Source organism: Barbus barbus, assembly GCF_936440315.1.
Source record: "Barbus barbus genome assembly, chromosome: 44".
NCBI classification, from domain to species: domain Eukaryota; kingdom Metazoa; phylum Chordata; class Actinopteri; order Cypriniformes; family Cyprinidae; genus Barbus; species Barbus barbus.
The window spans coordinates 19338333-19351256 of NC_136722.1; the positions used below are offsets into that span (position 1 = coordinate 19338333).

A 12924-nucleotide genomic window follows, 5' to 3' on the forward strand; every position below is an offset into this window, starting at 1 on the left:
AGACATTTTAAAAATTCAAAATCAATGGTAAATTCACGAAACAACCATTTTTTAATTAAAAAAATAATAATAATTTACAGGACTTTTAGTGATGGATTTTGGCACTTACAGCAACACCTGGCTCACCAGGTGGACCTGGGTCTCCAGGAAAACCAACAGGGCCCTGTAGTAACAGATTGAAAACACAGGTTTAACAGAGTGATGTGTCAATAGCTTAAATGTCCTTAACCATTATTAGGACCCAGAAAAATAAATGTATCAGTCTGAGGCACAGTAACATTTCAAATGAATTACAATCTTTATTCATTTTGGACACATATAGTACTTAATTTCTAGTTAGTGTTGGAAATCTCATATTTAATCAGCATAATCCATCTAAAATATATATTTTTTCTTTCAGTAAGGCTCACCTCATTGCTGTAGTGGCATCTAACTTTTCATGCCTTTTATACATGCATAAGATCCCATGCTAGTTGTGTCACACTTACAGGATTACCCTTGGGTCCATCATCTCCAGGGGGTCCTTTGGGACCTGCAGGTCCAGCAGCACCAGAGGGACCAGCTTCACCTTTCTCTCCTCTCTCACCTTTTGGGCCCTGCAGCATATATAACAAAGATGAAAGGGCGGAATAAAGAGCCCTGAGGCACTCCATGAACAAAAGCACTCTGAGAACAATGAGTTCAGCCATGCTCTACATTTTGATAAAGCAATTCAAAAGAGTTAATCAGCCATTCATGTTGGTATTGACAGGTTAGAGTTTTGGCAGGCTGTAATTTAGATATTCAAAAAATAACAAAGTTAACTTTTTAGCATTAATCATCTGATTTTTTCCCAATGATTTCCACTTACAATGTTACTCAAGGTTTTTGGCACGAAAAGGTTTCTGAACATCAACCAGGCATTGTTTACATGTTAATGGAAAAGTCATAGTTTCATGTATTTTTGGTGTCAGAAGCTGCTGTTTTTTCAAATTAGTTTCAATAAATGGACATTTTGAGTTAAAGTATATTTTTCACGGCACACCTTTATTCTAAAAGTTCAAGGGAAATTTTGTTCTTCATGATATAAAGTTAACACAACATTGTGAGCAATATTTTATTTCCAAACATCACCATATTAAGCATTTCATTATATGATGAAAGGAAACACTTTTATTGGAAACATTCCTGCAATTTAGCAACTCACTTAGTGTGGCCGCTTAATTTTAGACAATCAATAAAGCCCAAGAAGCTTACAGGAAGTGATTACCCGCACCATCACACAGATCTCTCTCGAAAACTTTACTTACCCCAGGTCCAGGCTCGCCAGGAGGTCCAGGGTTTCCAGCTTCTCCTTGCTCACCCTGTTAAGAATATTGCAAGTTATAAGTTATTACACGACACCACATAATTTTGTTATATAATGTTCCATCTGACTCAAAATCCAGAATTTCTAGCATTCTAGAAGGCAAAGTGCAAACAAATTATACTGAAATTAGTTGAACTTCCATTTTGGAAACTTTAATGGAAATTCTAAATTTAACTCCAGTTTCTTCAACTTCAGACAATTAGTAGCACTGCCATTTTGTTGCTTTATAAATCATCTTCCATGTTTTTGAAAAATGACTGAAGATCGGAGATGTCAAGTAGACTCTAATGGAATAAATCATAAGTACTATTATCTCAACAAAGCTGCATGTTGTTTCTTGGTTGCTTCCTAGCTTAGCTGGTCTGGGCTGTAGTGGACATAATGTTCGGCTCCTAATGGATGTAACATCACGGTGACCTGTTACATATTCTAAATTCATCTGCACAGCCAGCCACAGCATTAAATATTGATGGCCTGTGGGCCTGCCAAATAGCAGTGAAATGGAGGGGTATTATCAGAACTGCGGTAATGTAGGCATTAATCGTTTGGTTATACTAATTCAGACAAAAAGATGACACGAATAATAAATTAATGAAGTCTGTAACAGAGATTTGAAACAGGACCATAGCCACCATATTTTTGGGAGTAAACACTGAAGCTGGGAATACTCTTACCTTCTCACCTACAGATCCCATTCCTCCTATTCCACCAGGAGGACCTTGTGGACCCTTCAATAAAGGAAGTCGATTTGTTAAGAGGCATATGTGAAAACCATTAACGCTAGAGCCATTTAGTTAAACAAAGTGGTGTAATTAATGGATTTGCTGATGAGATAAAATGTTCAATGTTGAGAGATGGTCTTACGTCAGCACCGGAAGGACCTTGAGGACCTCTGGGACCAGGTGGGCCAGGGGGACCCTGTGGCGACACAAAGACAAATGAGAGTTTACTAACAGTTGTAGGTTAAACCATAATAAATAAAATAAAATGTGAAAAATTACAAAATAAAATAAAGTCATGTCAAAGGCATTTAAAAAGAACAATAAATAAAATAACTAGTTAGTAATTGGTTACAACATCTTACCATAGGACCAACGTCTCCATTTTCTCCTTTCTCACCAGGTGGTCCAGGAAGACCCTGTAAAAAACAAATGAATATTCTTGTTTTTATGTGCATTTATAATAACGGAAATGCCCATATATTTATATACTACAATACACTGACATCAGCAACCGTGCAAAGAAATGTGCAAAGACACACTGTTGCTGTGATGCACCGAAATGGTCCCTCTGATGAAAAGAGAAGAATAATCTGGCTCAGACGCAGTTACCGGAGGACAGCAATAATGCTTCATTTCAGAATTGGCGGAGAAAGGCAAAAGGGCCATATGGCAAATGGAGGAAGCAGAGGCTGAGTACAGGAGTGCTTATTGAGTTTCACTGTCTGTCATCTTGAAATCCAAGAGAGCAGCTAATATTCTTTGTCAGATTTTTAGCTCATTTTCAATGTGAACACTATATTATTTGTCACCTTTTCATAGGTGGCGAATGGCTATGGGTGAAAAACCTAGAGGACTTTCAACGCTAAGCACAATATGAAAGCTATTTTACCCAGCACAGAATCCCATCTATGCACATTCACTAAATATATTTCCCCAGAGCAGCACAAGTTTCATTTGAACATTTGGGGAAGGACGCGTTCCCCCATCAAACCACTATTACTCCCTAAAAATGCACCTAGGACTTAAGCGAAACACATTTTAAATCCGGAACATTGCGAGAACAAAACGAGCCACCGAAAAGAAGTTAGACGGCCAGCAGTGTGTTTATTTGACGCTGCTCTCTGTTAAGGGGCTAGCTGGAAAATTCATGCCTTTTTTCAGATTAATTAACGGCCAATTAAATGTTTTACCCAGCAGAAAAGGTGAAACATCCATCAGTGAGTAACCAGGGAAGCATTTGTGTTTTAAAGAAGTCCAAAACACTATATCATTAGAGACCTCAGATAAAACACACCTGCGCTGGTGAATAAACAAGCTAGGCATGTGACCCCGGTATCATATGTGTTTGATCCTTGACATTTACTCACTAATTGCTTCGACTTTGGGCGCTGCGCATTCAAAGGCGTTTCTTCGTTAGCTGTAACATGTCAGGAGTGAGGACATCTGAAGTCTAATTTTGTCTGATATTTACTCGCCCAATACCCACATGCCCTGCGGACTTGGCAGACCAACACATTCTCGCTGACTGGTAAGAGATCTCATCGGGGCAGAAGCCCTTAGTCAAAGACCATTAACATAAACACTCATTACAGCCTGAAGGGTGTGTGTGCACTGCTCTAATGTCTATTGGACCGGGTCACTAAATGCAATTAATAAAATCCAAATGGAAGTGCATTACACCCAATTAAAACTCAATTGAATCAAATGGCTCCGAGATTTGGTGGCCTAAGAGGACTATAGGAGCAGTCGATGTTACTCCATTACAGCGATGATTCCTTCAGAGGAATCAGCTAATTGATGGATAGAGAAATGGCAGAACCTTGAGGCTTCAGATCGTAATGTGATCAAATGAAAAGAGAGAGATGAGATGATTAATATAATCTTCTCCAAATACAGTGTTTACCACTAAGACATAACATGACTGCCGATTTGTATGGTTCACAACATGGGAACTCGACTATATTCGTTGACAGTGATGATGAAGATTTTATTTTAATAAAATAAATGCAGCCTTGATGAACTCTTTGAAAAACATTAAATATGTTTTTATATTCTTTTAACATGGGAAAAAATATAAATAAAAATGAATATGAGGTCTGAGGTGTTAGTTTCAATTTGTCAAGAATGCGGTCAGTCAATAATGGCAACGACATATTGTGCAAATATATATTTGAATATATTTAAATGCATAAATATATATTTAAATAGCCTTTGACGAGACAAATGTGAGAACTGCTATATATTACTGCTATATATAGAACTGCTACTAGCCTCTAGTTAAAATTACTGTGCAGAAACTTTGGGACTGGTATTGCACAAAACCTTTTCTACTTTTAATAAATTCACTAATTAGTAGCATAATTAAATTGGTAGTAATTATACCACCAGCAAACCAACTGGTTTTAAACACTTAATGCAATGGACCCTGCTCTTGCATGTCTGTACTGAGTCTGTACTTATTCACAGGGTGATTCCAGCAGAGGGGGAATCAAAAGGAAATCAATTCACATCTCAAACACCTCCCAATGCATCTACTGCCCAGGGCCACCAGTTAATGTTGTTTGTGCAGCATTAGTCTGAGTTACCATGGGACTGGGGACTCAGTGCTACACAAAATAAAAATGTTAGCTTATATTTGGGCCGTCATTGGCACAGCGGCACTCACCTGCAGACCAATGGGACCAGGAGGTCCAGGGAAGCCTCTGGATCCTTCATCTCCCTTCTGTCCAAACATACCCTGCTGTCCACGAGGACCTGGTTCACCATCACCTCCCTGAAAAAGACATTAGTCAGAGTTGCAAAGCATTTTATTATATGCAAAATTTCACAAATAATAGATTTTTGTATGTGCAGTCAAGACGTACAGCAGGTCCAGGAGCTCCAATAGTTCCCTGAAGACCAGGTGGACCTGGTGGACCCTAGTGGACACAATGAAGAACATAATCAAAACAACAGAGCTGTACTAATTCAACAATTCTGTTTTCATAATTATTCAAATACTGGCTCTTTTTGTACTTCTGAGGAAATTATTTGCTTTTAGTTAGTTCATTTCAAGTAAGTAAGTCAAGAACTGCGTAAACTAATTCAGTGATTGACCATTTTAATACGTAATTCATGATTCATGATTGTTTTAGATCAATTAATTAAAAGAACCGGTTCGTACGACTCATTAAATTGTGAATCAGACTATACTGGTTGTGCTGTATGTTTGTTGTTGCATGCAACCAGCAAGGACAACACAAAAATTTTTTTTTCCCCTCCGGATTTAATCATTGGAAGAACCTTAAAAACCGAATGTCATGAAAGTAATTCAGTCATTGTATTTTAAGTAAAAAAATTGAATTTACTCACATGTTCGCCTTTGTCACCTTTGCTTCCTTTCTGGCCTGGTTCTCCCACTTCTCCCTGAAAAGATTTTAAAATCAGTCATGCAATATCCATTTGCCTTTTTAAAACTATATAACGCACATAAATCACACACCGGTGAATATAACTAAAAGAAGCTCCATGTCGAAGTAAACCATTTGCTGTGCAGTAAAAGATATGACATTGCCGTCAACCTGCATGGAGTTTTACTGTAAATGAAATGATAAATATTGTCTCTGTACTAACAGACATGGCCAGATAAAGCATTTCTACAACATATTCTTGGCACGTAAGCCCATGAAGCTTGTTAGAGGATACTGATGGAGAGACAACATTTATGGTACCCTGCGCTAATTTGATTATAGGCCGCCTTTGCTGATGATGATGGATTGGTGGCAAGGGAGAGTGACTGAGAGATAGGCGTGCGTTTCAGATGGACGTGCAGTGTGTGTTTGTGATGATGAAGAATGATCGCTGTCCAAAAAGTGAGGGCGAAGAATTCTGGGAAGAGATGTGAGATATACTAAAGTGGTAGGAGAGAAATAATTTGCTTGTTTTCTAGTACAATATATACATACAATATTAGTACAATTTAAAGTGTATTTTTCTTACTTCACTGGCAAATAGTTTTTTAAAGGACAAAGTGAAGAAATGTTAGTGAGATTTGTGTTTAAAAACTATTTGATGTTTAATGTAGCTTTAGAAGTTGACGGAAAACTTCAGTATGAAAGTTAAGATGAAATGAAATCAGTTATATTCCTGTTGTAGTGTCTGTGAATTGTTTTCAGGAACTGACACATCAAGAAAACATTGCATAGCAACTGTCTTTGGTAATGTAATGTGTCCCCTCTCTCTTGTCTAAACGTATTAATGTGAATCAAAATTGCAATTAACCTTGTCACCATCTTCTCCAGGTGGACCCTGAGGTCCTGCTGGACCTGGCAGGCCAACTGGACCTTGTACTCCATCCCGACCGGCTGGACCTAGAGGACCTCTCTCTCCCTGAACAAAGACACAAAATGATTTTTCATCTTTTGCCAAATCACATTCTGAATTGAAATCTTAATAACTATTTTTTTTTTACATTTACTGAAAAATATATGTGATGCTATGGTGGAGGCTATGCAGTTACTATGCTGAAAGAAACCTTAAACTATTCACTGTCACTCATCAATGTATTATGTAATATAAGAAACAAATTGATCATCTTTATATCTAATCTGCAAAATTACCGGTGCACCCTTCTCTCCAGCAGGTCCCGGGGGTCCCTGAGGTCCAGTACGTCCGGACAGGCCAATGGGGCCAGCAGGTCCTGCTGCTCCTCTCTCACCAGGGGAACCCTATGATGACCGGTTATTTAACATATTTGACACGTAGATACTCCATAGACATATACATGCTACACAAGTCTGATTTACTGAAGCATATACCGCATTAATATGCTTCTAAAGATCTGGCGTACCTCACTCATTAGTCATGTATAAAGGATTAAACCGGTCTCTCCCAAGCGACCACCAAACCCCTTCCTTTTACTGATGTATTTTTAGTGCTGAAAATCCAAATGAGGAGCTTTTGCTTTTGAATGATTTTGCTCTAGCACCAAAAATCAAGACATTTCAGACAATTTTCAGACTATTTTTTTCCCTCTAGACTGCATAAATAACACCATATACAACTGCAGAGACACACCACTTTGTAAAGGTACAGAATGTCTTGTTGATATTTTTCAACCATGTAAACATTACTCCAGACCAGCCGATCATGAAGGGCTCTGTGTAAAACTATGCTGAGGGACTATGACTAGATGACTGTGTTGATGTTAGGTGGTTGCTAAGGTGTTCAGAGTGTTTTTAACATGTTTTTTTTTTATGGAAATGTTTGGCTGTTGCTATCCAGCTGCTAACAAGTTCACTTTTTTTTTTTTTCTTTTTTTTTTTTACATGTTGCTATGTAGGTGCTAAGGTGTTCTGATAGTGTTTGATGTTGTTAGGCTGTTGCTATGCAGTTACTAAGATGTTCTGATTGTGTTGAACATTGCTAAGCGGTTGTTAGGACATTGCTATGTGGTTGATAAGGTGTTCTGAGAGTTTTTAACAAGTTACTATGTGATTGTTAGGTTGTTGCCATGCAGTTGCTAAGGTTATGGCATTTAACATATGCTAATGTTAAAGTGTTGCTGTGTGTTTTTAACATGTTACAATGCAATATTAGGCTGTTGCTATGCAGTTACTATGGTGTTATGATTGTTTTTTATGTTGTTATGCTGATGTTAAGGTGCTGCTATGCATTTGCTAATGGGTTCTGAGTGTTTTTAACATGTTACGATACAGATATTAGGCCACTGCTATGCAGTTGCTAAGGAGGTTTCTGTGCTTTTAACGTTACTATGCAACTATTAGGCTGTTGCCATGCAGTTGCTAAGGCGTTCCGATGTTTTTTTTATGCTAGGGTGTTGCTACAGTATGGCTTTTTAACATGCTACTATTCAGATTTTAGGCTTTTGCTAGGTAGTAGCTAAGGAGCTCTCAGTGTTTTTATCTCTGTGTTGTTGCTGTGTGGATGATATGAGGTTGCTATGCAGTTGCTAAGGCATTCTGAATATTTTTTTACATGTACATTCACATTTAGTCATTTAGCAGACAATTTTATCCAAAACAACTTACAAATGAGGACAATAGAAACAATCGTTTAACATATTACTGTGTTATGGTGATGTTAGGGCTTTGATATGTGGTTGCTAATGAGTTCTGGGTGTTTTTAACTATGCGAATGTTAGGCTGTTGCAATGGAGTTGCTGAGGTGTACTGATGGTTTTTAACATTATTATGCTAAAGTTAGGGTGTTGCTATTTGTTTTTAACATGTTGCTATGGGGATGTTAGGATGTGGTTGCTAAGGTGTTCTTAGTGTTCTTATTGTATGGGATTTCCGCACTTATTTAAAAATCGTAAGTCCTACAACTTTCCTCAACAAGCTGATAAATTTGTGGTATCATATAATTTCCGTGGTACAAATCATGCAGGACAGTTGATGCACTAAATTGCACCTGATAGTGATCTTTGTCTTTGCAAGCACTGCTAATTAAATCATTGCACAGAGTCAATACTGAGGGTCTTCAACAAATGTGGATGAAATTGCCCAAAGCTGTGTAATGTGTTATGGCAAGTGCAAAAAGCGTTGTGAGTGTGGATGATCACAACGGCACAAGCTGTTGAAAGAACAAAAAACGTCCTGTTGGGTGCCAAATCTGCTCTTACTACTGGGCGAACATGCCCTTAGACTTCTTATCTCTCTTTCTAAACGTGGTTGAATTTGTAGACCCCTGTATCTTCATACAAATGCAAATGTATCCTTTATCGAACTGACACAGCTGAATTTAAAACTCCTCAATGACTTTTCATCCATCCATTCTAATCTGGCAGCACACTGTCAAGACCTGAAAAAGAGCAATTATATGGTGACAATACTTATCTTTTTTTTTTTCCTTAAGAGAAATGAATCAGTGAAGAAACGAATGTGGTTTTAATTCGAGAAACTCTTGAGGACATTCAACGTCATGCCCGTCACATAAAATCTAATGAAACAGCTATGGTATAAAATGTCAAGAGGAGGTAATTACAAACCAGTGCTGTGAATTTATCTCGAGACATTCTGGTGGTCACCATCCCACCCTCTAGTGTTAACTAATGCCACTGCATGAGGCATTGTGGGAGACATTGATCCAACTCTGTTTGCTTCGGTATCTCTCGTTTATTGAGAGTATGAATCAGCGGTGCACTCTTCTTTGTTTGTGCGTGTATTCGGTAATGAAGAACACTTTTGAAATCCTTAATGGTGTTTTTGAGCCTTAGATCTTCCTGACCACTCCCTCAACCCTCTCAGACTCCTAAATATTGAATGTTGCTTTTGGTAGAATGAGCTACTCGCACTGAATGATGGAAAACCATGGAAACAGAGTACTTACAACAGGACCAGGGGGGCCCTGAGGGCCCTCGGCTCCTTTCAAACCAGCTGGACCCTGCAGAGGGTAAAAGAGAAAGAATAACAAAATATGAGTGAGTAAATCGGCCTAACAAGAAGGTTCATATCAAAGTGTCAGCATTCGTTATTTTCTCTTGAGCATTATCCAACACGTCATCTGTTATAAAGCCAGATATAAACATGTACTGTAGGTTTTAGTGCACCGTGCCTGAGCAAACAAATCTACCTACACAATATGATCAACACATAATGGAGATTTCACATTTATAGCTTTTGAGAATCCACACCGAAAGTGTTTGTGGTTGTGCTTTTTCAAACTTCGCTTCTTTCATGTGTAGTGACCAGTCATGATGTATTAAAATGTAGGCAAAAATTAAATGTTTGCCTACATTATTGAAAATAAACCTAGTTTTAGGCATCTCTTGTGCTAAGTTTGAATCTATGGAAGTGTGAAAGATTTTTGAGAACTGCAGCTTAAATTTCAGTTTTTGAATTTTTAAAGTTATTGTTTGGCTTCAGAAAACTTGGAATATAGTGCAAATGTGATATTGTTTTGAAAAATTCTCCTTAGATATTACATGAAACAAAGAAAGAGTTTGGAACGACGATTTTTGAGATGACAACATTTCTATCTATCGTTTTTAGAAGAACTATTACATTCAGCCCATGATCATAATTACTCTATTTCTGCTCTTTTTCTTGCTCATAAACTTAACTGCTTCAAATATTACCTGGAACACTGTGAGAAATACAAAATCCTGAAAGGATAATGCTCTGATGAATTCCTATGAACTCCTATTCTGCAATTTCATGAATAAATCCAGAGATATGGTGGTCTCATGCAGCTCTGATTTCACCAACAGTATTGTAAGCTTTTTATTAAAGGGAATAGCTAACCAAAAAATGAAAATACTTCTCCTCATGTTGCTAAAAACTCTCACTTTAAAATAACCTTTACAGAGATTTGCTGTCAAGTCCCAAAAAGGGCAAAAAAGAACCTTAAAGCACTATAAACAGTCCATATGTCTTTATTCCAAATTCTCAATTTTCTGAAGTCATACCAATTACATTTAATATTATTCACATCCAACCTGTACCATGGACACCATATTTGGTTCAAGAGTTGTCACACAGGTAGATTATGACAATCCGTTCCTCACTTGAAATATAGTGCACAAGTTGTATGGACCCCCTTTTATGGCACTTTTTGGCGATTGTATAGGCCTAGTTAACAAGACAAATTAACATACTGGGTTGGTAATAACATGAGTGTGAGTAACTAAAGACAGAGCTTTCATTTATGGGGTGAACTTCTGAAAGTAAGCAAAATTATCTAATGAAGAAATTATGATTTTAGAACTTGTACATTCACATTTAGTCATTTAGCAGACGATTTTATCCAAAGCAACTTACAAATGATACCCACTTCATGACAGACTGCTGAGTCCTGCTGCTTCTAAACTGATTTTTGTACTTGCACAAACTACAGCGCAAACTGACAGCGGGTTTGGTCTCTTCTGACTGTGGCTTTCATTAATCTCCCATATGAGAGAGAAATCCACAGAACGCGACTGCCTGCTGGTTCTGCCTCTACCCGATTGATATTTACTGGCCCCTTTTTCTCTCATAGGACAGTTGTCAACTGGGGCAAAGTAAAAATCAAAATCAAAGAGCTGACAAAAGCTCTCGTGTGTATATATGAGGAGATTTGTGAATCCATGTAAATGAACTTTTGGTCCCATAAACTACGCTTATATACTAATATGAAACTAATATAAAATGTCATGTAGTTGTTTCATGAACGTCTTTATAGGTGCATCTCTGTGTGTGTGTGTGTGTGTGAGTGTGTGTGTGTCAGGTCTCATGGAGCTGCTATTGTGTTTTGTCATTGAGGGCTTGAGATTGCCTCTCTAAAAGGCAGACACACACGGTGGTCTCAGTAATGACTGTTGCAGTCCTAAGAGAGAGGAAAAAAATCGCCCTAGTAGAAAACAATCAGGCAGTGCATGAAGAGCCAGTCTCTGCCACTGACCTTGAGATCAGACATCAACAATGAACAAACAACCTCGTCTCCCAAAATCTAATTGGTAACATTTCCAATTAAATCATTCTCTGAGATAATACATAAAAGACAACAACCCAGCCGCTTCAAAAGGAGGCAAAGGAAAAAACGTGAACCGCAGTCAAATTAGCATAATGTATCTCCGCATTAAACAATGCAAAGTTAGCTTTTTTAGAGGTTATACGCCTTATGAAAGTCGTCGTGGAGTGTATTGAAGTCCAATTCTGTGGATGTAATGAGCCAGGGCTGCTGTCTAACTCTCTGTCTACCTCTAAGATTAGGAGGATTTATTGCAGTGATTTATTCGCGATGGGAGCATGATCTTACCGTCACTCCGGGAAGACCTCTCTCTCCTGGGAACCCTCTCAGTCCTGGAGGACCGTCTTTTCCTGGACTGCCCAGAGGACCCGGATCTCCCTGTGGACAGACAGTTGGCAATTGAATACTTTATTGAACTTCAAATATAATGAACAGAAAATTTACACAAAATGAATTCTCAGCTGATGCTAATGAGCTCGGAACTAATGAAATGATCCTGAATTATTGCTAGCTTCAAATCCACCGTCGCCAGCGCTGGCAGGTCGATTCAATTAATCGATCTCAGACTCCACAGCAAGATTAAAACTGAAGTCTGTAAATTCTATATAATGAAACATGTTTTCAAACAGATTTTTCAAACAATCCATCTATCTTAAATTGGTCTGACACAGAAACTAAAATTTGCTAAATTTTCAGGTCCAAGAAAGTTTTTAGACCACATTTTTGGGGGAACCAAACTGGAATAGGAACCTGGAAGTATTTTATAAAAAGAAAATTTAAACACATTCTTCAATCAAAAACAGCACAAATGATTGAACAATAATGTACATTATTGGTAGCTCCAAATAAATTGTTGTTCATAGAGTTTTAGACACAGTTAATATTTCAGCACAATTAAAACAAGCCTGCCTAAAACAAGTATTAAGAATACTAAAGTGTCTTGAGGGGCCAACAATGCCTTCGAACAGTAATCTGCAATCAGACAGGCCTGCCTGAGGGGCTCAAGAGTGAATTCTGAGATTTAAAATTGCTAGAAAGCTTAACACTCTTTTAGTCATTTGAAAGACGACCTCCACTTGACCTCAGTGTCTCTGCATCTTGATTGGGCCACTGAAAGTGTCAGCTAATAAGAAGAAGAAACAAACGAGCGAAATCAGGAAAATGACTGCAGAAAGACCGTGATACTGACCGCTCAGACTGCGGCAGCATACTCTGCCTCCGGGGTGTTCACTCATGCCTGACAGCTTGTCTGAAGTGGGCCGATCAAGCTGATTAAAGTGTCTCCGTTTAGGAGTGGCAGAAATTGAAACCGAGACAGGAAGGTTGGACACTCAGAGGAATTCAGTTCACCTTTTAAAAGCCACGTCTACTAACAATTTAGACTCTATTTACAAAGGGAATTCAGCA

At 38.1% G+C, this 12924-nt stretch overlaps 1 protein-coding gene across 3 annotated transcripts in view; it reads right to left on the minus strand.

Moving 5' to 3' along the window:
• The window catches only part of col11a1a (collagen, type XI, alpha 1a), a 70704-nt gene that overhangs the window by 13925 nt on the left and 43855 nt on the right, over positions 1–12924 (minus strand). For all 3 annotated transcript variants that reach the window (XM_079406830.1, XM_079406831.1, XM_079406832.1), the window contains 13 exons: positions 11806–11895; positions 9400–9453; positions 6669–6776; positions 6331–6438; positions 5422–5475; positions 4935–4988; positions 4736–4843; positions 2433–2486; positions 2213–2266; positions 2023–2076; positions 1290–1343; positions 489–596; positions 110–163 (listed from right to left, as the gene is read on the minus strand). In XM_079406830.1, the coding sequence (XP_079262956.1) occupies positions 110–163; positions 489–596; positions 1290–1343; positions 2023–2076; positions 2213–2266; positions 2433–2486; positions 4736–4843; positions 4935–4988; positions 5422–5475; positions 6331–6438; positions 6669–6776; positions 9400–9453; positions 11806–11895 (954 nt within the window). The remainder of the gene's footprint in view (positions 1–109; positions 164–488; positions 597–1289; positions 1344–2022; positions 2077–2212; positions 2267–2432; positions 2487–4735; positions 4844–4934; positions 4989–5421; positions 5476–6330; positions 6439–6668; positions 6777–9399; positions 9454–11805; positions 11896–12924) is intronic.